Source organism: Emys orbicularis, chromosome 6 (assembly GCF_028017835.1).
Source record: "Emys orbicularis isolate rEmyOrb1 chromosome 6, rEmyOrb1.hap1, whole genome shotgun sequence".
Taxonomy (NCBI): domain Eukaryota; kingdom Metazoa; phylum Chordata; order Testudines; family Emydidae; genus Emys; species Emys orbicularis.
This window is the reverse complement of record NC_088688.1, coordinates 106,909,903-106,931,654: the sequence shown is the minus strand read 5'-3', so window position 1 is coordinate 106,931,654 and position 21,752 is coordinate 106,909,903. Positions and strand designations below refer to the sequence as shown.

General features: G+C 44.6%; 1 protein-coding gene across 2 annotated transcripts in view; it reads left to right on the top strand.

The window, feature by feature from the left end:
* Nucleotides 1-21,752, top strand: part of SNAPC3 (small nuclear RNA activating complex polypeptide 3) — a 56,378-nt gene that overhangs the window by 8,863 nt on the left and 25,763 nt on the right. For both annotated transcript variants that reach the window (XM_065406058.1, XM_065406057.1), the window contains exons 2-8: nucleotides 8,170-8,247; nucleotides 11,617-11,701; nucleotides 13,412-13,516; nucleotides 14,265-14,414; nucleotides 17,499-17,581; nucleotides 19,039-19,203; nucleotides 19,970-20,077. In XM_065406058.1, the coding sequence (XP_065262130.1) occupies nucleotides 8,170-8,247; nucleotides 11,617-11,701; nucleotides 13,412-13,516; nucleotides 14,265-14,414; nucleotides 17,499-17,581; nucleotides 19,039-19,203; nucleotides 19,970-20,077 (774 nt within the window). The remainder of the gene's footprint in view (nucleotides 1-8,169; nucleotides 8,248-11,616; nucleotides 11,702-13,411; nucleotides 13,517-14,264; nucleotides 14,415-17,498; nucleotides 17,582-19,038; nucleotides 19,204-19,969; nucleotides 20,078-21,752) is intronic.

The window sequence follows — 21,752 nt, the reverse complement described above, 5'->3', positions numbered from 1 at the left end:
GTGAAAAAACCACCCCCCTGAGCGACATAAGTTACCCCGACATAAGCGCTTGTGTGCATAGCACTATGTCAGCAGGAGAGCTTCTCCTGCTGACATAGCTTCTGCCATTCGCGGAAGTAGTTTTATTATGCCAACGGGAGAGCTCTTTCCCCTTGGCCTAGAGCATTTTCACAGACGTGCTGCAGCGCTGTATAAGTAGACATGCTGTAAATCTTGCCAATTCCTTCTGTATAATATTTCCAAGATATGGCCTTTCCTATCCATCCACACAGCTAAAACTCTCATCCAGGCTCTCATCTTGATTTCTGTAATATTCCTCTCTCTGGCCTTGACAAATGCCATCTTGTCCTTCTCATATCCATTCAGATTGTTTCTCCAAAGGTCATTTTCCTAGCCAGCTGCTCTGACCATGTCACCTACCTCTCTTTGCATCCCTTCACTACCTGCATCCCTCCACTATCTCCCCCATCTCTGTTGTAAACATAAGCTGCTTATATTCACTTTCGAGACCATTCATGGCCTATCCCCACCCCAGCTATCCTATCACGTTCACTATCGAGCTGTTGGTTCTGGCCTCCAATTGGCCTAGGGTGCCAGCCTCCATTGCTCACTTGTTAAATTTTTTAAACAAGCACCTCATGTTTTCTCCCATGCTGCCTCATGTGCTTGGGAGGCATATCCTGTAAATATCTGAAGAGCTATCTCATTATCTCACTTCAAATCCCTCCTTAAGGCCATGTCTACACTACCAATTTGTGTCGACAAAAGTGATGTCGACATAATAGAAATAGGAATTTCACGGTCACACTTGCTCCCTCTGTCGGCAGATTGCGTCCACAGTAGGGACACCATCATTGACAGTGTGAGCAATGCACTGTGGGTACCTATCCCACAGTCCTCCTGTCGCTAGGTGTTGTGGGAAGGCGTAGCAGATCACGGTGCATTTTGGGACCGGGCTCAGTGTCCTGTGATGCATTGCTTTCTGTCCCAGCACTCCATGGGCTTCCGGCTTTCTTTCATGGCATTTTTTCAACGGCTCTTCTTTGTTGTACACCCCGACATCTTTGTGAGAAGGGATGGATCCCGCACTGCTCTCCTATGCTCTGTTAACTGTCATGAAGACATCGCAGATGGCAGTGCAGTTAATCGTGAAGTTCCTAACTGACCAAGACTTGCAGGTGCCCGACATTCTGTGTGATATGGATAGGAAAATTCATCTTTGCTGCAACACGTACTAAAACCTTGACACTTGTTAGGCTGCTGATGTGCTGAAACTACTACCTGTTATGCTGACCAATATTATCTCATCGTTTACTTGTGCTCCCCCCATCCGTCTATATCCATCTGTTGTCTTTTGTCTTACATTTAGATTGTAAGCTCCTTAGACATCTCTTTTTGTTCTGTGTTTGTACAGTGCCTAGCACAATGGAGTCTTGGTCTGTGACTAGGGTTCCTAGATGCTACGGTAATACATATAATAAATAACCTGTCGCTGGTCTAGGATCGACTGTTGCTTCTCTTGGTCTGGTTCTGTGTTGATGGGGGGGGGGGAAGAGAGAAGCAATTTACGTGGCAGGATATTTTAAATGGCATCTGTTTGAAGCTACTCAGGGGTTTGGAATGTTAGACATCTCCGCAGGGAAGTGGATTAGTGGACAGCGTGCAGATGGAACAGTCAAAAGGGCCTGACTAATACATTTTCTCATGGCTCTGCAGCTTGGCATGTAGATATCTCCCATCTCTTATGTGGGGCATGTGGGTGAATGTCGCTTTATTTTTGGAGTAGAACTCTGGGATATTCAGGATAAAAGGTGTGAGATAAATGTTAGATGTATTCTCCTTATTGGAGTGAATGGGAAACCGGAGACTTTCAAAGTTGCAAGATAAACTCTGTGAAGGGAGGGGCGAGGATATTGGTTGTGGGGGAGGGGAATTTAAAAAATCCTTTAGCTTTCAGCAACTGCAAACATTTATTTTTATTAATTCAGATACTCTCCTGTAGCGCTAGCTACTTCCCATTAAGAAGTGCATTCTAAGGAAGAATTAGCAAAACGGCAGCTTTCAGAGAGATCCAGCTGCTATTCATTAAGTGGAAATACTGAGTACTGACCAGAAAACTGTCTTAAGCATTGTTTTTAATATAGATTTACCAGCTACCTAAGGGCTTAATTGTGAGCAGCCTTACTCACCCATTCAAGTGTCCTTTGATCCATATCACCAGTCTGTGCAGAGGAGATGGGGAGCAGCTTCTGTGGGGCCACTTATTCCTCGCTCCTGTGCAAGTAGGTGAGGAAGGGATACAGTTATGATTCCGTCCCCTTTCCAACACGCTAGCTCAGGGGTTCTCAAACTTCATTGCACCGCGACCCTGTTGACAACAAAAACTACTACATGACCCCAGGATGGGAGACTGAAACGTGAGCTGCACCGCCCGGGAGAGCCGAAGCCCAGGCAAGGGGCCTATAACTGAAACCCTCCGCCCAGGGCTAAAGTCCTCAGGCTTCGGCTTGGGCCCTGGGCGGTGGAGCTTGGGCCCTGGGCGGTGGGGCTCCGGCTTCAGCCCTGCGCCCCAGCAAGTCTAAGTCAGCCCTGGCGACCCCATTAAAACAGGGTTGTGAGCCACAGTTTGAGAATCACTGCGCTAGCTGATACAGATGGGTTGGTGCTGCGGGGGAAGTAATCTGCATCAGGTATAGAGCCAATGCGGCCGCAAGCAAGGGGGGAACCAGGGACCAGACTGAGAGACTGAATCCCAGTCTGATTCCAAGACACTATAACTAATCACTGAAATTTTCTTTTCAAAAGGTGCTTGTAAATGTATCCCCCTGTCTTATCAACTTGAAAAGAACGATTCTGTCTATGGGGTAACACACAGGAGAGTGGAAGAGTTAAAGTTATTGCCATACTGATGGATCATAAGAACCTCAAGAGAATTTGTTACCTATGGTGAAGTAAACCAAAATCATCTCAAATTAATATAAAATACCATAAACTGGGTTATTACAATTAAGGCATCTGACCAGAACCAAAACTTTACTTCTATGGAAAGATGTTTCTACACAAGAGTCTTCATGTTTGATAACAATTGGATTTCTTTGTTGTGTATCGTTAGTAGTTAAACCCGGCTGTTAGGAAGAGATTATCAGCATGTATTGTAGCAGGAAGAAGTGAGTCTGATGTTGCAGCCAGCACTGACTAAAAGCTTACAGCCAGTGCTACTCCATTAAATAGAGGCTTTGCTAGCATAAATAACATACACTCTCTGAAGTTTAAAGGGATACCATAAAGACTTTAATGTATGATTTTTCTCTGTGGTTAATAACTCAGTTCTTCATTTTTGTCAGCTTGTACAAGAAAACTAGACCAGTCAATTCCAATTTTTTTTCTTTTATGTTACAATCCATTAACGGTCAGTTTCACTTTGTCTCATGCCTTAGCCCTTGAACAAACAAGGAGAATGCTATATTATATAACATCTCACAGATACTTTCTATAATTTTAAGATCATACATGCTGAACTCAGCAGACTTCATACACAGCAAGCAAAATAACAAATAAATCCTTAGTCTAGCAGAGTCTCAGTACTGGAGGACTGGATAGTATGGAGGTCAGTAACTCAATATGGAGCCTTTCACTTCTAAGATACTGGCTCAAATCTGATTGAGGTTAGTAGTGACAGAGAGCCCTTTGCTGTAAGACAGCTGTTCATTGGCCTATGTAAAACTTTGTGCCAATCAAAAGAAACTGCCCATAATAATTGTCCTCCTTTGCTGTGTCTACACTAGATTTTTTTTTTTTTTTAATGTACCCTCTTTTCTACCAGAGATGTAGTTCCATCGGTGTAGCAAAGGTGGGAAAACTACAGTCAAGTGGCTGTCAGTGTTTTAACTACCATGTTGTGTCTCTATGCATGGAGCAGGTCAATGCACCTGGTGGTTGCATTTCCAATAGTCACTTGTGGCTAGTACCTGCGGTGGGTGGGAAATTTTTAGGACAAGGTGTATAGACTAGACCAGGGGTCGGCAACGTTCGGCACGCGGCTCGCCAGGGTAAGCACCCTAGCGGGCCGGGCCAGTTTATTTACCTGCTGACGCGGCAGGTTCGGCCGATCGCAGCCCCCACTGGCCGCGGTTCGCCGTCCCGGGCCAATGGGGGCGGCGGGAAGCGGCGCGGGCGAGGGATGAGCTGGCTGCGGCTTCCTGCCGCCCCCATTGGCCCGGGACGGCGAACCGCGGCCAGTGGGGGCTGCGATCGGCCGAACCTGCCGCGTCAGCAGGTAAATAAACTGGCCCGGCCCGCTAGGGTGCTTACCCTGGCGAGCCGCGTGCCGAACGTTGCCGACCCCTGGACTAGACCTATTATTGCCAGTTTTTGCAGTGGCACCAAAGATTGAATGGTAATGAAAACTGAATTACTTTTTCCCTCTTAGAGATGACCGCTCCTAGTCAAGTTTGAGGCATTCTAACAGTATAGGGAAACTTGCACTGTGACTACTGTACCTGCTGTATGGATAGAGAGCCACATGCTCCTCCATTTGTCAACCTGAGCAGGACAGGAATAGTTCCTGAGCATAAAAGGCTCTTATTAACTAAAAGAGACTATAAAGTGTTGTAATGCTTTTAGCTAATAATAATGGCAATGGTGAAGCCACCAGAAAATTCCTACAAGTATCTTACACATGCAAGTGCTTGAGCACTTAAACATTTTGAAAGGCAAACTTTCAGAGCGATCTTTATTCAGAAGAGTGTGCAAAATCCTTATCTTCACTGCTTATTAGCCTTAGGGTATGTCTATACTGGCAGAGTTTCTTCGCCAGCAGTTACATTGCTGCTCAGAGAGCACTGAAGGGAAACCACTGTTGTGTGTTCACGTTTTCAGCTGCCTACACAATAGTGTGTTCGGCACTTGCATCGGTATTTGGAATGGTGCACTCTGGGCAGCTATCCCACAGAGCATCTCTTCCGCTTCTGCCACTAAGTATTGTGGGAAGGCGGAGGGGGTCGCCGGGCATACAGGGTCCTGTCCCAAAGCCCTGTGATGCATTGCTTCCCAACCCAGCAATCCCTGTGCTTCCATCTGCATTTGGCGCCATCTTTCAACGGTTTGTGTATTGCGCGCTCCGCCTCTTCGGTCTGCAGGAATGGATCTCAAACTGATGACCAATATGCTGCTTGCTCTTACTAACACGTGAGTGGCAGTGGAGTTATTCCTTAAACTACAAAGGCAAGAGGTGTCCGACGTTGATCTTGCCACACGTAGTAGCTACGACATGAATTGCTTGTGGCATTCACGGAGGTGCTGACAACAGTGGCACAATGCTTTTGGGCTCGGGAAACCAGCAGTGAGTGGTGGGATCACATCGTCATGAACATCTGGGATGACAAGCAGCGGCTGCAGAACTTTCAGATGAGGAAAGCCACTTTCATGGGACTGTGTGATGAGCTCGCCCCAGCCATGCAGTGCAAGGACATGAGAATGAGAGCTGCCCTGTCGTTGGAGAAGCGCTTGGCGATTGTACTGTGGAAGCTGGCTACTCCAGACTGCTACCAATCAGTCGCTAACCAGTTTGGAGTGGGGAAAGTCTACCATTGGCCTTGTGTTGACGGAAGTGTGCAGGGCCATTAATCGCATCCTGCTGCGAAAGACCGTGACTCTGGGCAACGTGTGTGACGTGGATGGCTTTGCACAAATGGGCTTCCCTAACTGCGGAGGGGCGATAGATGGCACGCATATTCCAATTCTGGCACCAGACCACCTAGCCACCGAGTACATTAATCGGAAGGGGTATTTCTCGATGGTTCTCCAGGCGCTTGTGGATCACCATGGGCGTTTCACAGATATTAACACAGGCTGGTCCGGAAAGGTGCATGATGCTCGCATCTTTTGGAACACTGGCCTGTTCAGGAAGCTACAAGCAGGGACTTTCTTCCCAGACCAGAAGATCACTGTAGGGGAAGTCGAAATGCCCATTGTGACCCTGGGAGACCCTGCCTACCCCTTAATGCTGTGGCTTATGAAGCCATACACGGGGAACCTTGACAGCAGCAAGGAACGGTTCAACAATAGGCTGAGCAAGTGCAGAATGACTGTTGAGTGTGCTTTTGGCCATTTAAAGGCTCGCTGGTGCTGCCTATATGGGAGGCTGGACCTGGCCGATGACCATATTCCTATGCTTATAGCCACGTGCTGTGTACACCATAATATTTGTGAAGGGAAGGGTGAAAGCTGGACCGTTGAGTCTCAGTGCCTGGACGCTGAATTTGAACAGCCAGAGACGAGGGCTATTAGAGTAGCGCAGTGCAGGGTCATAAGGATCAGGGCTGTCCAGAGGTAGCAATTTGAAGCTGAAAGCCACTAATATTTGTTGCTATGCTTGGGAGTGCAGTGCTTGTAATGCTAGGTGATTGTGATTGGTGCAGACGATGCACTGTGAAGGTTTAAGAAAATTGTCTGTTGCTTTCCTTTCAGTTAATGGAATAAAGATTGCTTTCAAACCAAAACAGTTTTTATTAAAAAACAACAACTGGAGGAGAGAGACAAACAAAAAAACACATCAGCATTGAGGGGGATGGGGGAAGGGAGGGTCCCAGGAGGAGGCGGGGTCCCAGGACGAATAAAGATTTGTATATCCTATGCAGGTATCCTATGCAACCTTGTCCTTTGGAGTACAGTGCGGTGAATACTGTACTTCAGCAGGGCTAGACTGCAGAGGGGGATGGGTGTTGAGTGCAGTGGGTACTGGGAGTCCGCAGGGCTGGACTGTGACTGGGCAGGTGTGGAATGCAGCGGGTACTGACTGGAGCAAGGATGTTGACAAGAGTGTGTTGGCGGTGTGTGTGGGGCGCATGGGAAAGAGTTTTGTGACAGCGGCTGCATGGGAGGGCAGGCACAGAGTTGCTCGGTTTGCAGTGGCTAGGAGCGCCTGAAGCGTGTCCGCTTGGCGCTCCATAATGTTTAAGAGCCGCTCCGTGGCTTCGTTCCGGCGCACCACGTTCTCCTTTCGTTCTCTCTGCTCGCTGTCCCGCCACTCCTTCATTTCTTGTTTTTCTGCCATGGAGTGCAGCATGACATCATGGAGAAGATCCTCTCTACTTTTTCGTGGCCGCTTTCTAATTCTGCGCAGCCGTTCAGCTGGCGATAACACAGAGAGAGGCTGGGCTCCCAAAGCCATATATGCGAAGCCAAAATGCAACATTTTACAGAAGCAATATTATTTGCAACACACAGACCACTGTATCAGTGTTTTAAAACACAACCACTATTCACATACCTATCACTAACTGGCTGACCCCAGGCAAGCACACATGACCCACAAGTCCCCCAAAATGGTGAGTAGCTGCAGATGCAGGGGAATTCAGTGTTCCAGGACAATACTGGGCACGTGGCTCTTGGGGAGAGCCAGCACTGGGGGGGGGGGCATAAAAATCATTCCTCTTCCCACATTTTCCACAGGCTGTGTTCATTATGGAAGATGTCTTGCTGCTCAGGGTGAACAGGGAATCAAGGGGTGGTTCTTCTCCAAGAGTGTCACTTCCACCCTGGCCCTTACGCAGCTCGAACTAATAATCCTTTGCACTTCTGTGGCCTTTTTCCTCCCAGGAGCTCAAAAAACTTCATAAGCAGTAACACATTTACCTTTGCAACACATCTGTAAAATAGGTAAGTAGTACATCCCTTAGTTTACAGATTGGGAAACTGAGGCATAGATTAAACAATTTGGCCAAGTTTACATGCACAGTCTGTGGCAGAGTGAGGTGCAGATCCCAGATCTCTTGGCTTCCAGTCCTGTGTCTTGACCATAAACCGTCCTTTTACCCTGTTTTAGCTGTTCATTTAGATCTTTACAATATAAATAACTGTTTCCTGGTGTTTTGTCTATACAGGCAGTCCTCGGACTTACGACACGATTGGTTCCTTAAAATTGCTTCGTAAGTCGAAACGTCGTAACTCGGAACCGCAATCCATTCCATTGCGGGACCGAGCATCGTAAAGTCAAAACCAATTGTTGTAAGTCGAATCGGTGTCAATTCAGAAACGCCGTTAGTGCCGTTTGTCGTAAATCGAATGTCATAAAGTAGAGGACTGCTTGTATATATTTTGTTGAATAGCTTAATTGATTTTTAATTATGAAAGAATGAAAAAATATATAACAGCTGTTCTTATTTTCAGTATTGACATGTTAAAGTCCCCTGATAAAGAAGAAGATCCAGAGATTATTTCTGAAGACAGCAGCCTAGTAACTCTTCGGTATGTTGGATTTTGATGCCATTATCAGAACCTGGATAAGATAAATTCTTTAACTGCTATAGTACCATAATGTGTTTGTCATTCAGGCAATGGTGTAACTGCTGGGCAGTTTCTAGTAATACATTAAAGATCTGGAAATCATCTTAGGGGAGCGTAGGTTGCACCAACCCACTGCTTTACGTGCTTTAAAGAATTCTGGAGTAAAAAAAGAGATTTTTCATGCCATCTGCATTGAAGGATCTCATTTAATAAAGACTATCCGTTATAGTACACGAGATTCTGATATGGCTGCTGAGCTTTAACACCAGATGCTTTTGGACTGACTTTTAGAGATGCTTAGAGCATGAGGCCAGAGAGGACCACCAAATTATCTAGACTGACTTTCTGCAAATCACAGGCCACCAACACCACCCAGCAACCACATACTAAACCTAACCGCTAAAATTAGACCAAAATATTATAGGCCTCAGGAGGCTAAATTATTGTGTGCCATAGACAGAGAACAGGAGGGACTGAGGTGTGACATTGCCTGAGGACCCTTCAATGACAGGGAATTAAGTGAGCTATTCCCGGGTGACCCTGTCAAGAGATCTACACCCCACCCTGCAGAGGAAGGCAAAAAACCCCAAGGTCACTGCCAGTCTCACCAGTTAGAGCCTGAGTGTGTGAGCAAGAGCCAGCCAACCAAGCACTGAAGAGAAAATCCTCAGTACCACCTCAGAGTACTGGCTTATTCCGTCCAGGGTTCCATCGACAACTGTGGCCATCTCTAATGCTACAGAGACAAACAAACCACACCTACAGTGGGGGTCAAGGGGTAATCAATCCCTTTCTGACAGGTGACCAGCTGAAGCCCTGAAGCATGAGATTTTAGGAACATCAAATGCTCAGGAAACAGGAAGCTAAATATGAATAATAAAGTGGACCTGACACAAAGGTGGGAGAGAGAATTCCCCAGAGTGCAAGGTGGGTCTGAGGCATGCTAATCCCTGGTGATAGGATGGTTATGTTGCTATGTCCAAAGAAGCAGTTCCTAGGTTGTAACCAGATCACAACACTCTGAGCCCTAAATTGCTAAAATGCCATCATGTGGTAGTAACAAACCCAGCACTTCTGGTCCACTTTAAACCTTGATTAAATTATCCCACACTTGGCCAACACAAACCTTGATTCATTGATGGTACTTGACATTCTTTTTGCCTGTCTAGAACAAAGAAAATGCAATCTGTGGCTTATAGTTAGAATTAGTGTTGGTGGGTCTTGCTACTGAAAATAACACATCTGGAAAAGCCTGCAGGTAAATATACATGCACATATAATGAAAATTAATGTGTGTTAATATTAACTATGTGAACACACATATTTAATATAGTTATGAGCTGGGTGAAACCTTGTTATGGGTTGTTAATACCTCTTTGAGTTTGGATGTGAATGCATCCTTCAATTAACATAACTGAGAGACTGAGTTAATCAGAAATCCACCAGGTAAAACAAAAGGGGGTTGTGAACCCACCCAGAAGCTTTGGACTGAGTGGACAGAGGGGTTTTGCTGAGGGGTGTGTGAGCGAAGGCAAAAGACACAGATCAGAGAGTGGGCCTGGTGAACCAGCAGCCTATAAGCACAGTGTGACCTGGAAAAAGCTAGAGACAGCTTTTGGGTCAGGTGTTGAGGCTGTACGCTAAGAAACTGCTCCATTTGTTCTTGGTTCCTCCTGATTTCAGACACACGACTTTGTACATTCCTTGGAAAATAAATAGGATTGCATCAAAGAAAATACCAGACTCCATCATTTTCTACTTCCAATTTCACTTTATATTCTTGTTTAAATGAGACTGAACAGAAGTAGTTTGGATTTCTATAACTATGAGAGAGAGAATGACTCTGTAGCCCAATGGTTAGGGCACCCACCTGGGAGGTGAGAGACCTGACATCCAGTCCCCCTGCTCCAGTCATTCTTTCATTATTTATCCACAGCGGAACAGTTTCAACAGGGCAGACTAAGAGCGCCTCCACTTCAGAATATTCTGTAGCCTGTGGTTAAAGCATCTTAAGAGATGTGAGACCCCTATTCAAATCCTTTCTCTCCCTCTGGCAGGGGGGGCGGGGAAATTGAATCTGGGTCTCTTGCATAAATTCATGGTGGCTAAGTCCATAAATGGCTATTAGCCAGGATGGGTAAGAATGGTGTCCCTAGCCTCTGTTCGTTAGAGGATGGAGATGGATGGCAGGAGAGAGATCACTTGATCATTGCCTGTTAGGTTCACTCCCTCTGGGGCACCTGGCATTGGCCACTGTCGGTAGACAGATACTGGGCTAGATGGACCTTTGGTCTGACCCAGTACGGCCTTTCTTATGTTCTTATGTTCTTATGCATCCCAAGTGAATGCTCTAACCACTGGGCTAAACGTTATAGGGTGGGCACGACCTCTTCTCCCTCCAGCTGTTTTGCGTGGAACGAGGCAGCTGCCTAACTAATTCACTGGTTCAGGAAATGTGTTAGGCATCTAAGTCACCGAGTCAGTGCAGCGGGTTCCCATTCGTGGATGACTAGGAGAGGCAGGTATTTCCTTGCAGCCTGGATTTAGGTCCCTAACTCCAAGAGGGGGGGGGCCTAGCACATACCCCTCTTGTCAGCATTGCTCTTCAGCTAGCTTCGGTGGCTCCCTGCCTAGCATGCTGCCTTTTGTGGATCGCATTCATAGGCACCTCTCTCTTCCCTTTTATTGTATAGGGAGCATAGGTATTTAACTTGGCCTTGTGGACCACAGTGTTGGTCTTTTGATTTTCCAGGTGTTTGAAAGTTAGGTACTGTAATGCTCAGCATTGTAACGCCTAAGTCCCTTCATGGATTCCATCCTGGATCTTAACCTATTTAATGTTCTTTGTAAACTGCCAAGTACATTGATGGTTTGATATATAAAGACAGACAGACATACAATGTTTGTTCTAAAAGATTTCAGCCAATCTAGATGCTCAACTTTCAATTAGTTCAATTAGTTTTTCTGAACAGGTGGCATTATCATAAAGTAAAGTGAGTAATCAAGACATTTATGTAGGCTTACTACACCATGATGTAACCAAAAAGATAGGCTGCTGCCTACATCAGAACATTATTTATGGAATATTTGACAATATTTGACCATGGTCAAATAACAGGTGGTCAACTGACTGGTCAGTTGATGTTATTCAACTGGTCAATTAACCAGTTGGCCAAGCCTCATCTCTCTGGAAGTGTTTAGTCTTTTCCATTTTAAACCAGCATTGCAGTTCCCATGTCGTTTTAAAATGTACCTAGTTACACTAAACAGCATGCTTTATAATGCCATTTTGCCTTGTCTCTCTCTCTTGTTGCCCTCTACCCTATCAAGAATTAGAAAGAAGGCCCTGGAGAGGCGAGAAGAAACCATAATTGTAGATCGCACTTGCAGACAAGAAACATTTACTTATGAGATGGTAAGATTTTCCCCTCTTCTCCTCCCAGACCCTCAAGACAATTGAACCCTGTCAAGAAAACAGCTCTCAAGGACTTCCTTTGCTTTGTGTTTTTGATTTGCTGGTGAAGCCAACTATATCATTCACACTGTTGTACTATGAGTTTGCAAACAATGACTAAGATGACATATGCTCCTATAAGTGGGTAGCCCACACTGCAACACTTTTGGGGCAGGGACTGTCTCTCACTGTGTTTGTAGAGTCCCTGACACAATGGGATTCTAATCTTGGCTGAGGCTTCTAAGCATTATCAGAATATTACTGATGATGATAATAACATGGTTTCTGTTTTATATGGGAGCCCCAATGTGCTGGGTGCTGTACAGACATATAATACGATTAAGGCATAGGCCCTATAGCAGGGGTTCTCAAACTGGGGGTCAGCACCCCTCAGGGGGTCGCGAGGTTATTACATGGGGGGTCGCGAGCTGTCAGCCTCCATCCCAAACCCCGCTTTGCCTCCATCCAGCATTTATAATGGTGTTAAATATATAAAAAGTGTTTTTAATTTATAGGGGGGGGGGTTGCACTCAGAAGCTTGCTATGTGAAAGGGGTCACCAGTACAAAAGTTTGAGAACCCCTGCACTATAGGCAATGCCTAGAGCTCAGGAGTCATGGGATGGTGTCACGACCTCCTCTTTAATTTAAAACAAAAATATCCACAACCATAATGGACAGAGACTTTTTTTTTTCTTTCTTTTTTTTTTTTTTTTAATGAAAGGTGAAATTATCCTAAATTTCCAGCTCCTGGAATCAATTGATTATACAAGAAAAACACCAAACATTATGAGAGTTAGGAATTGTCCTGTGTGGCCCTCCTGCACTTACACGCACTTAACACTGCTGCCTCCTCTTGCCTTGTCCTCTGTGTGTGTGTGTGTGTGTGTGTGTGTATGTTAACATTGTGTAGTATACATAAGAAACAAATCAAAAACAAATTGGGGGTAATGAGTTGGCACAGATATTTTCTAGAAAACAGTAGGAGCTACTCAGCAGTCTTGCAAGCCAAGCTCTTTAAAAAGAAGGCACATGTACGGCAATTGATGCTCTAATACGGCAATGTCAGTAGTTCCAATGGAATTTATTATTGAAAGTAAAACATACTAGACAGTCTGAGTTTTGTTTACATTAGCAAAAGAGACTCCAGTGATAGTCCAATTAGCTTGTACTTCAAGGACTAGCAGTTATCTCTGCACAGGGCTACAGCAGCAGAAAGCATCTCTGCTATTAAAGCTAAAGAGCACTTTGTGGTGGCCGGATTGCAGTGAAATCCTTTTTCAGCCAGAAGTCTGTTTTCATTTGGGGCAACGCTCCCCAACTGTTTGGGGAGACTGGTTGTTAGAGAAGGGAGAAATTACCTTCCTTATTCTGTTTGACAGCTGGGGTTTCATCTTAAGGAAAGAGCATAACAAAAATGCTTTCAGCTCGTATCCAGAACATGCTAGTTTGTACTATAGGAGGTAGTGCCTGAGGATAAGAGGCATGGTGGGGCTGGATTCTTGGTTTGGATTTGCTTGACATTTGGATTGAGTAAAGAGGCCTCAAATCATGTACATCATTAGCAAGAGTCTCTTGTTTTCGCACACTTCTCCCATGTTTAGTTTCTGGACCATTGTACAATTTGCAGTAGAATGCACTCGGACATATGTATTAAAATTTTATCTTCCTAGGAGTCTCATGCAATTGGAAAGAAGCCAAAAGATCCAGCAAATCTAATTGAGGAAGGAGAACTTTTCCTAACTCTGAACATCTTTTATCCTGTCATATTTCAGAAGGTTGGTATTAAAAATTCTCTGGGTTAGAGTCTGATACATTTCCCCACCTTGAATAGTGTCTCACTCCACAAGTAGTCTCACTGAAATCAGTGGGATCATACAAGGAGTAAGATGCTACACAAGACTGAGCGTTCTTATTTATCAGTTAGCCTGTAGGTGCTATTACAATTTATCCAAATTGGAGGTCCTAGACCCGGTATAAGCATACCATAAATCACACTCAAAGGCTGCCAGAGACTGGCTTTCTGTGATTCCAGGTGGTAGTTGTAAAAGTTGCAGTCTTTTCTTAATGGTTCAGTAGTAACTTCATAGTTTTACTGCAGATCAGAATGTGTAGCATTTAGAACTAACGTACTTTCTGTGGGTCTGGCCAACAGTTGTACTCAGATTACTTGTAGGGTTGCCAACTTGGGTTGGATGAATTCCTGGAGATTTCATCACATGGCATAATCTTTAATTAAAGATTAATCTTTAATTCCTGGAGACTCCAGGACAATCCTGGAGGGTTGGCAGCCCTAGTTACTTGCAGCCATGAAAAGCTTAGAGTCTGTGCTTCAAATTAGTTCCTTTGTTGTAAAAACTGGCGGTGGCTTTACAGGGGCTGTGGAAAGCTGATGTCAGCCTTTTATGGGGAGGAGTTAGGCCTTGTGGTGCTAATGACCCCAGTTAGGCATTCTGTAGCAGTGCTGGTGGTAAAGACATTCTGGCCCTGTTGTTAACTGAAGGCTGCTCACTGTTTCTTTTGTAGCATAAAGATCACAAACCTTATCAGACAGTGATTGTGTTGGGCAGTCAAAAACTCACTGAGCTCAGAGACTCCATTTCCTGTGTCAGCGACCTTCAGATGGGTGGTGAGTTCAGCAGCCACCCTGACCAAGCACCAGAGCATATTAGCAAGGTACAATCATCTAATGTAAAGGGGATGAGGGTGTATGTGTTTGTGTTTGGTTGTTTTTTTCCCCAGCAACAGTGCAATGCAATGGTGCAGTTGGATTACATAATTCTGTGAGTATCCAGATATCATGGTGGGAGGCCAAATTTAATACCAGGATACATCTGTAATCTGAGAGAGATTTACTGACCTTTGGGGAATGCTTTTTGAGATGCATGGCTAGAAGATGCACTAGTATAAATTTCAGAATGCTTTGAAGATAAAAAATGAGTGTTTAACTATTACTAGGGTCTATGAAATGCCTCACATGTTTCTGAGCACTAGAACATAACCATTACAGCTAAAGTTATTTGCCAGAAGTCACCAGATGCCTGTCAGAGTGAGACATCAGCTCTTCTGTTTTACTTGGCAATTAAAATATGGAAAAACCACACACTTTGCACTTATTGTGACTTCTTAAAATTACAGTTAACACATGCATATACACACAAAGTATACATACATTATTGTATATTATACCTATGCACAACTGCATATGTAACATATATGTAAAACATTCCTAAACCACAACAAAATTATTTGAAGAGCTACATTCTTAAAATACGTTTCCATGTAGAGTCCGGCTAACATCCCAAAGCAGCCTTCTCCTTTCTTTAATTTTACCTTTGTAAATTAAAAAGGTATTAATCTGAGAATGAATACATCAGTGCTTAAAGTTTCGAATGTGGATAAAAGACTACCTTTCTCTGTCCCCATTTAAATGATTATTTAAAAAATAACCCCAGCTTCTCCAAAAAGTAATCTATAATTTACTGTGGGATGCTCCTAAGGGGAAATTGGCATCTGCCTTACTTATGCAGTGGTTCCTGCTGTTTCTTAATAATACACCTCTACCCCGATACGATGCAGTCCTTGGGAGACAAAAAATCTCACCGTGTTACAGGAGAGACTGCGTTATATCAAACTTGCTTTGGCCCTCCCTGTTCCTTGTTCCCTGACCACCCCCTCCAGAGACCCCCGTCCCTAATCACCCCCAGGACCCCACCCCTACCTAACGCCCCTGTCCCCTGACTGCTCCGACCCCTATCCATACACCCCGCCCCCTGACAGGCACTCACCGGCAGCAGCGGGAAGCGGAGCAGCCCGGCCCCAGCCCGCTCCACTCCGCCACCTCCCAGCCGTGGCGCTTAGTTTCCCGCTGTCGGTGAGTGCGGGGAGGTTGGGGAAGGGACGTCCCCCCCCCCCCGCGGCGGGAAGCGGAGTGACGCGGCCCCAGCCCGCTCCTCTTTCCTTGCTCTGGCCCCAGCCGTGTCGCTGGGGGGGCGGGGGGAGGGGCTGGGGAAAGGTCCTGCACTCACCTGCGATAGGAAGTGGAGCGCAGTGGCTGGGAGCTGGCGGAGTGGAGCTGGCTGGGGCCGGGCTGCTCCACTTCCTGCTGCTGGTGAGTGCAGGGAGGTTGGGGAAAGGACGCCCCCCACACTCACATGCGGTGGGAAGCGGAGCGACGCGGCTGGGAGCTGGCGGAGTGGAGCGGGCTGGAGCCGGGCTGCTCCGCTTCTGCCGCTGCCGGTGAGTACGGGGGGGGATCCCTTCACCTAAGCCCCCTCCCCCGAGCGACACGGCTGGGGCCGGGGCGAGGGAAGCAGAGCGGGTTGCTCTCAGCCCCCCCGCTAATCTGCAGGGCCCCCAAAAGTGCCCCCCCACAACTCCTGTCTCCCAGACCCTGGCGGGGTGGGGGGAAGCCCCTGACCGCCCCCGAGACCCTCTGCCCTTTATCCAACCCCTCGGCCACGGCCAGCCCGGCACCCTTAACACGCTGCTTTACCGTGTTGTATGCAAACCCGCATTATATAGGGTCGCATTATATCAAGGTAGAGGTGTGTGTGTGTGTATATATAAACATCTCTATAGAGAGAGAGCCCTTGTGCAGGCTCTTCATTGACTTTAAGCTATATATTTGTGAGGTTAATCTATTTCCTTTTGTCTACTTTCTATTGTTTTAAGTTCCCAAACCCATAATAAAAAAAAGCTTTATGATATGACTGTATTTTCTATTCATATAAATACTACTTGCTGCTAATTTTAGCCTGTCCACGTGTACAGCTCTCAATGTATTGTAAAGCGCAGCTGATTAACAGAATAGCACATGGTTATTTTGCCAAATCGTTTTTTCCTCTTTTTTAATTTGTTTCTTTTCCTAGTTGATATGAAAGAGTTTAGCAAAGGAGCTCGCTCTTTTATATAAGAGTTAATCTACACCGCCTTGTCACAGAACTTGTTGCATAAATAGTGGATACTCATTGGCTAGCTTCAGTAATTTCTGGTGATGCGAAATTCTGTGAGCCCCATTAATGCTGATATGAATGGCATAAAACATTAATTAACCTCTGTGAGAAAATGTGTGGTACAAATGGCCTGTCTCTGTGTGACAAATTGTGTAATTAAGAGAGCATTTTGTGGGTTGCTGGATCTCTTCAGAGCACCAAAAAGGGAGATGATTTGACCTTCCAGAACAGCACGTCTGTCTTGTTTATGGAGGTGTGAGTAGTCACTATTGCCACATGGCCACCTTTAATTTATGTTTTGGTGCAGGATTGCAATAGAGTTGATGACTTGTCATCCTGGGGAACAGTGGGTCTTGTGCATGGCCTGCTCTGACCTTGCTAGTTTTTAGAACTTGGAGAGTTGTGTCTAAATTCTGTAAAAGATGCTCATGGGTTTTTAGAAATCTGTGAATAGCAGAATGGGGAAATAATAAGAAAAGAAAGATCATACAGTAGATAACATATCAGCATGATCAGTTTGCCGTCAACAGAGTAACTCTGCCCTAATTTTTAGTTCTGTATTGTTTTCAGAAATCACACACTGTAGCCAGTGACTCTGCAACAAGCCATATTGTGACATCAATATTTAAGCCGAACTCCCCAATGGGAAGCTCTGCTTAAAAACTGACAGAATGATACAGCCAAATATAATGTACGTACATAAAGTGCACCACAAATAAGCTTCATTTTGCAAGGTTTCTGTTGTTTAATCTATTTTTGTTTGTAGTACTAACTTTGTCTCTCTCTCTCTCTCTCTCTGTCCAAGGATCTCTACAAATCTGCTTTCTTTTATTTTGAAGGCGTTTTTTACAACGATAAAAGGCACTCAGAGTGCAGAGATCTGAGCAGGTACAGTATAAACAGTCCCTCAGTGGGAGGAGATCCTTAGGGAAGAGAAGAGAAACTTGACTGATTCTGCTGCTGATGTGTGATGTTTCTAGAAAACCCCCTAATTTCCCTCCCCTTCCATAACCATCCCCAGCACTGAACTGATCTTCCTGAAGATCTAAAACTGCTTCCTCTGTATGAGCTGGGTCCATTTATTTCTTGGGAATGGGTTCTCTGACGGGAAAAGGATTGGCAGCTGCAGTTTTGCCTGGACTAGACTTCAAAATGCCCTGACTATTTACAAAGGGCTTGTCTACACAGTGTCATTGTGTGCTCTACAGGGGTGTGAATTGTAGAGCGCTCTACCTGCCCCACGTAGACCCTGCCAGTGAAAACTCAAAGGTGTGCATTGATGTAATCCCATTTCAAACAGGACTACGTCAGTGTGCACTAGGTAACTGTTAGTTTATGCCAACACTGTCTATGTGGGGCAATTAGAGTGCTCTATATTTCATGCCCGTGTAGAGCCTACTAAGGTGCCATGTAGACAAGCCCAAAGACTGTTAAAGGGTGTCTCCAAAAAAAAAAAAAGAGGGGCAATTGTCAGCTAGACTACAAATTAAAAATGTGCTATTTTTGTGAAGCCAGCAACCCCTCATCTCTTCCTCCCATTACTGAGCATACATTGAATACTTTCTACACAAGTACTTCCCTGAGTTGGCAGAGAGAAGTTATGTGATCATCCCTGAGAAAGGAGATGGGCCGAGCTGTGGTGGCTGGGATGGGAGGTGTCTTTGAGACCATTTCAAACTGTGGTTCAATTTTGAAAACTTACTGAATTAAACCATCAATACATATTTATATGAAGGGCGTATGGCCTTTGTCGGGAGCTGAGCTATTATGGTGGGCAGTATAGAAATCCTCAGGGCTGGATTTGGTTCCTCACTGTGCCACAGACTTGCTGTGCAATGTTGGGCAAGATGCATAATCTCTGTGCCTCACTCTTTGCTCACAAAATGAGGATGCTCATACTTTCCTAGCTCAGAGAAGAGTGACTAAATGCTACGTGTGGTAGTGGAACACCTCATAGCGATGAACGTGTTCTAAAAAATCCAATAAATAAATACATGTGAGCTGAGGTCAGAAATAAGTGCAAAAGATGATTGAGGCTTGGTGTGCCACAAAACACACGACTTCCATGCATGTCCAGGAAAGTCCTCAACTTTACTTGGATTTCTTTAGAAAAATGATTGGCATTGGATTCCAGGCAGCCTCAAGGCACAGTGTATAACTCTCTGAAAATGTGTTAGTCAACAAATCCCTACACACTAATGTAAGAAATGTTGATAACTTTTTTTGTAATCAGTGCCCTGATGAAGCGTTTGACACACCTAAAATACAAGGTGCACAGATAACTTTCATACATTTTCAGCTTCTAACATAGCAATCCTAATTATTGTCTGTCCATGAAATTTCAGAACAATTATTGAGTGGTCAGAATCTCATGATCGAGGCTATGGGAACCTTCAGACTGCTAAAATGGAGGACTACACGTTTAATGACTTGTCCATCAAAATTGGTTTTCCATACCTCTTCTGTCACCAAGGAGATTGTGAGCATATCATTCTCATCACAGACATAAGGTAAATTATTACTATTTGGGAGTGCTCATGCAGTTACTATAAGTGCTTTGCTTTCGCTCTTACAAAGCCTGATGTCAGAGAGTGCTTGATAAACACCAGTATCAACACTATTTCAGAAAGCTGAAGTAGAATAATTTCTAGAGTATAATAGTGTAATTTTTATGCAGAATTGGCTTAGTAAAAAGATTTTATTCTGTATGCACCTAATCCTCTGCAGCAAGCAAGGAGCTAGACAGAAGGGAAATGAGAGACCATCGTGTAATAAAACAGCCATAAAACTAATATTGGATTGGCCCATGTCCTGCACTCCTTTGCCTTTTGTTAACAGCCTGCTCCTGCAAGATGCTCAGTGTCTCCCATGAGTTGGTGAGCATTCCTGTTGTCCTCAGTAGGAACGCTCAATGTATGGCAGCTAGGAATACTCCTTCAGTTCTCCCACTTATAGAGGAAGCCAAAAAGCTTTTGTTCCCATAAGCCTGCTGTACCTAGGGTTTGCACTGAGCATCTCTTAGGTGGCGCTTGACATCTCCCAGGATAGGGCATTACATGTCTAATGGAGATCAGCTTTACCACTGACCATAATAGTGAGTCTGCAATATGATGCGACTAGTATTCATGTCTTAAGATTTGTGTCAGTGTTCCACAATTCTGAATGTGACTTTTCCTGGTCAGCATTGTCCTCTAACCTGACTGTCCGTGATGGTGTTCAGACACAATAAAATGATGCAATGTAGCCAAGCCCTTATTCTGTTCCTCTCTGTGCCAGGCTTGTTCATCAGGATGACTGCCTGGACAGGACCCTGTATCCCTTGTTAATCAAGAAGCATTGGTTATGGACTAGAAAATGCTTTGTGTGCAAAATGTATACAGCCAGGTAAGTGACCAGTGCTATTTGGTTAGCTTGGTTTCTTCATCCATCTAAGACTTCTGTTAACAGAAATCTTTCTAGGTGTCTTTTTTTTTTAATATAGTATATTTTTTTTAATCAACATCCTCTGTCCTTGTACTCCAGGTGTTTGTGTCCATATAGAACTAATTCAAATTATTAGCCAGGCACAACACACTTTTTTGTTATACACAAATCCTCAATTATTAAGTATCATTTTCTGAAGAATGTCACTGTCGTGCCCATTCTACAGACTATTGAACGATAGGGGAATCTCTTGTAGGACAACCAAAAGAGAGTGGAAATCTTGAGGGTGGCAAACCTGTGGATAGCTCTCTTATGTTTGACACTTAGAATATGAGCACAGAACCCAGATCTATTTATTTTAGGGTTTTTATAGCATTTATTTTCTCAATAAATTTTACTGATAGAGCAAAATGCTAGATTGAAACAATGATTATAACAAGACAAAATCAGAGTCTCTTTTTCAGGAGTCCATGTGTTGTATCTGTTAAAAAACGGTGTCTTCATTAAAGTATAGATAGTAGAGGAATAGGAGTAAAGCTGACACCCTGATTTTACTATGCTGCTTGAAGTATCTCAATGCAATCATTTTAAAGGTTAAAAAGACACAAAATATAGCTTCTCTTCCTCAACAGTTTAATGGGTTGTCTCTCTCTCCCCCTCCCCCCATTGTCTCTTTAGGCTCTGTAAGCAGAAAAATACATCTGTGGCCATTTGTGCTAATCCACACCCAGGCTTTGCTAGCTGTTTGTTCTAGTTAGAGAACTGTGAGAGAACCCTCTGTCCCCTGCAATACTTTACATCCTATTCATCTGGTCTTAGGAAAAGCCTGTCTGCAGACACGGTAGAAATCTCTGTATCAGGAAAGTAAACCAATCCCACAGGCTAGATATGACACCTCAGTGTTTCATGGAGTTTTGGCTAGGTCACTTCAAAACCAAGTTTTGGCCGCTTGCTCTAAGTGGTAATTCATGCCCCTTATCCCATTCTGATACATGGACTGTGCTCCTTTATCTTCAGTATTTTGTGATAGGATCACTCAAGATAATCCGGCAGAATGCTGTTGGGACAGCCCATCTTCACATTCTTAGCAAGTCCCCTGGATGCCATCAGAAGTGGCCATAATCCATCTGAGGAGTCTGACCATAAGGGGAGGTGGAGCCAAAGGATCAATGTCAGGGAAAGACAGGGTGGGGAATGCATTACCAGAGGTGATGGTTTCTAACTGCATTAAATTAAAACCAGGATTAAGCACTAAGATTAAGTGGGGAGATGCTGAGCCATTGTTGACCAGAGCAACTTTGGCTGGACATCTCTGCACATTCTAATCTGTGTTGGATAGCATCTTCAGTCACTGTTTTTTTTATGAGTAGAAAAGGCCTTGTCTACAATGCAAATATTTGCACCAGTGTAGCTATGCAGTTATAGTTCACTAGTGCAACCCCCCTAGTGTAGACATGCTGCACTGGAGCAAATAGTGACTGGTAACAGTACAGCTTTCCTTTCTCTTTTGCAAGTCATTTCTTGCATTAGTGCAGTCCATCTACGCTCAGGGTTTGTACTATGTTTGTATAATACCTCAGGGCACTGGGTGTGGGTGTCTTGATCTTTAAGTTCTCTAAGTGCTACCATATAATTA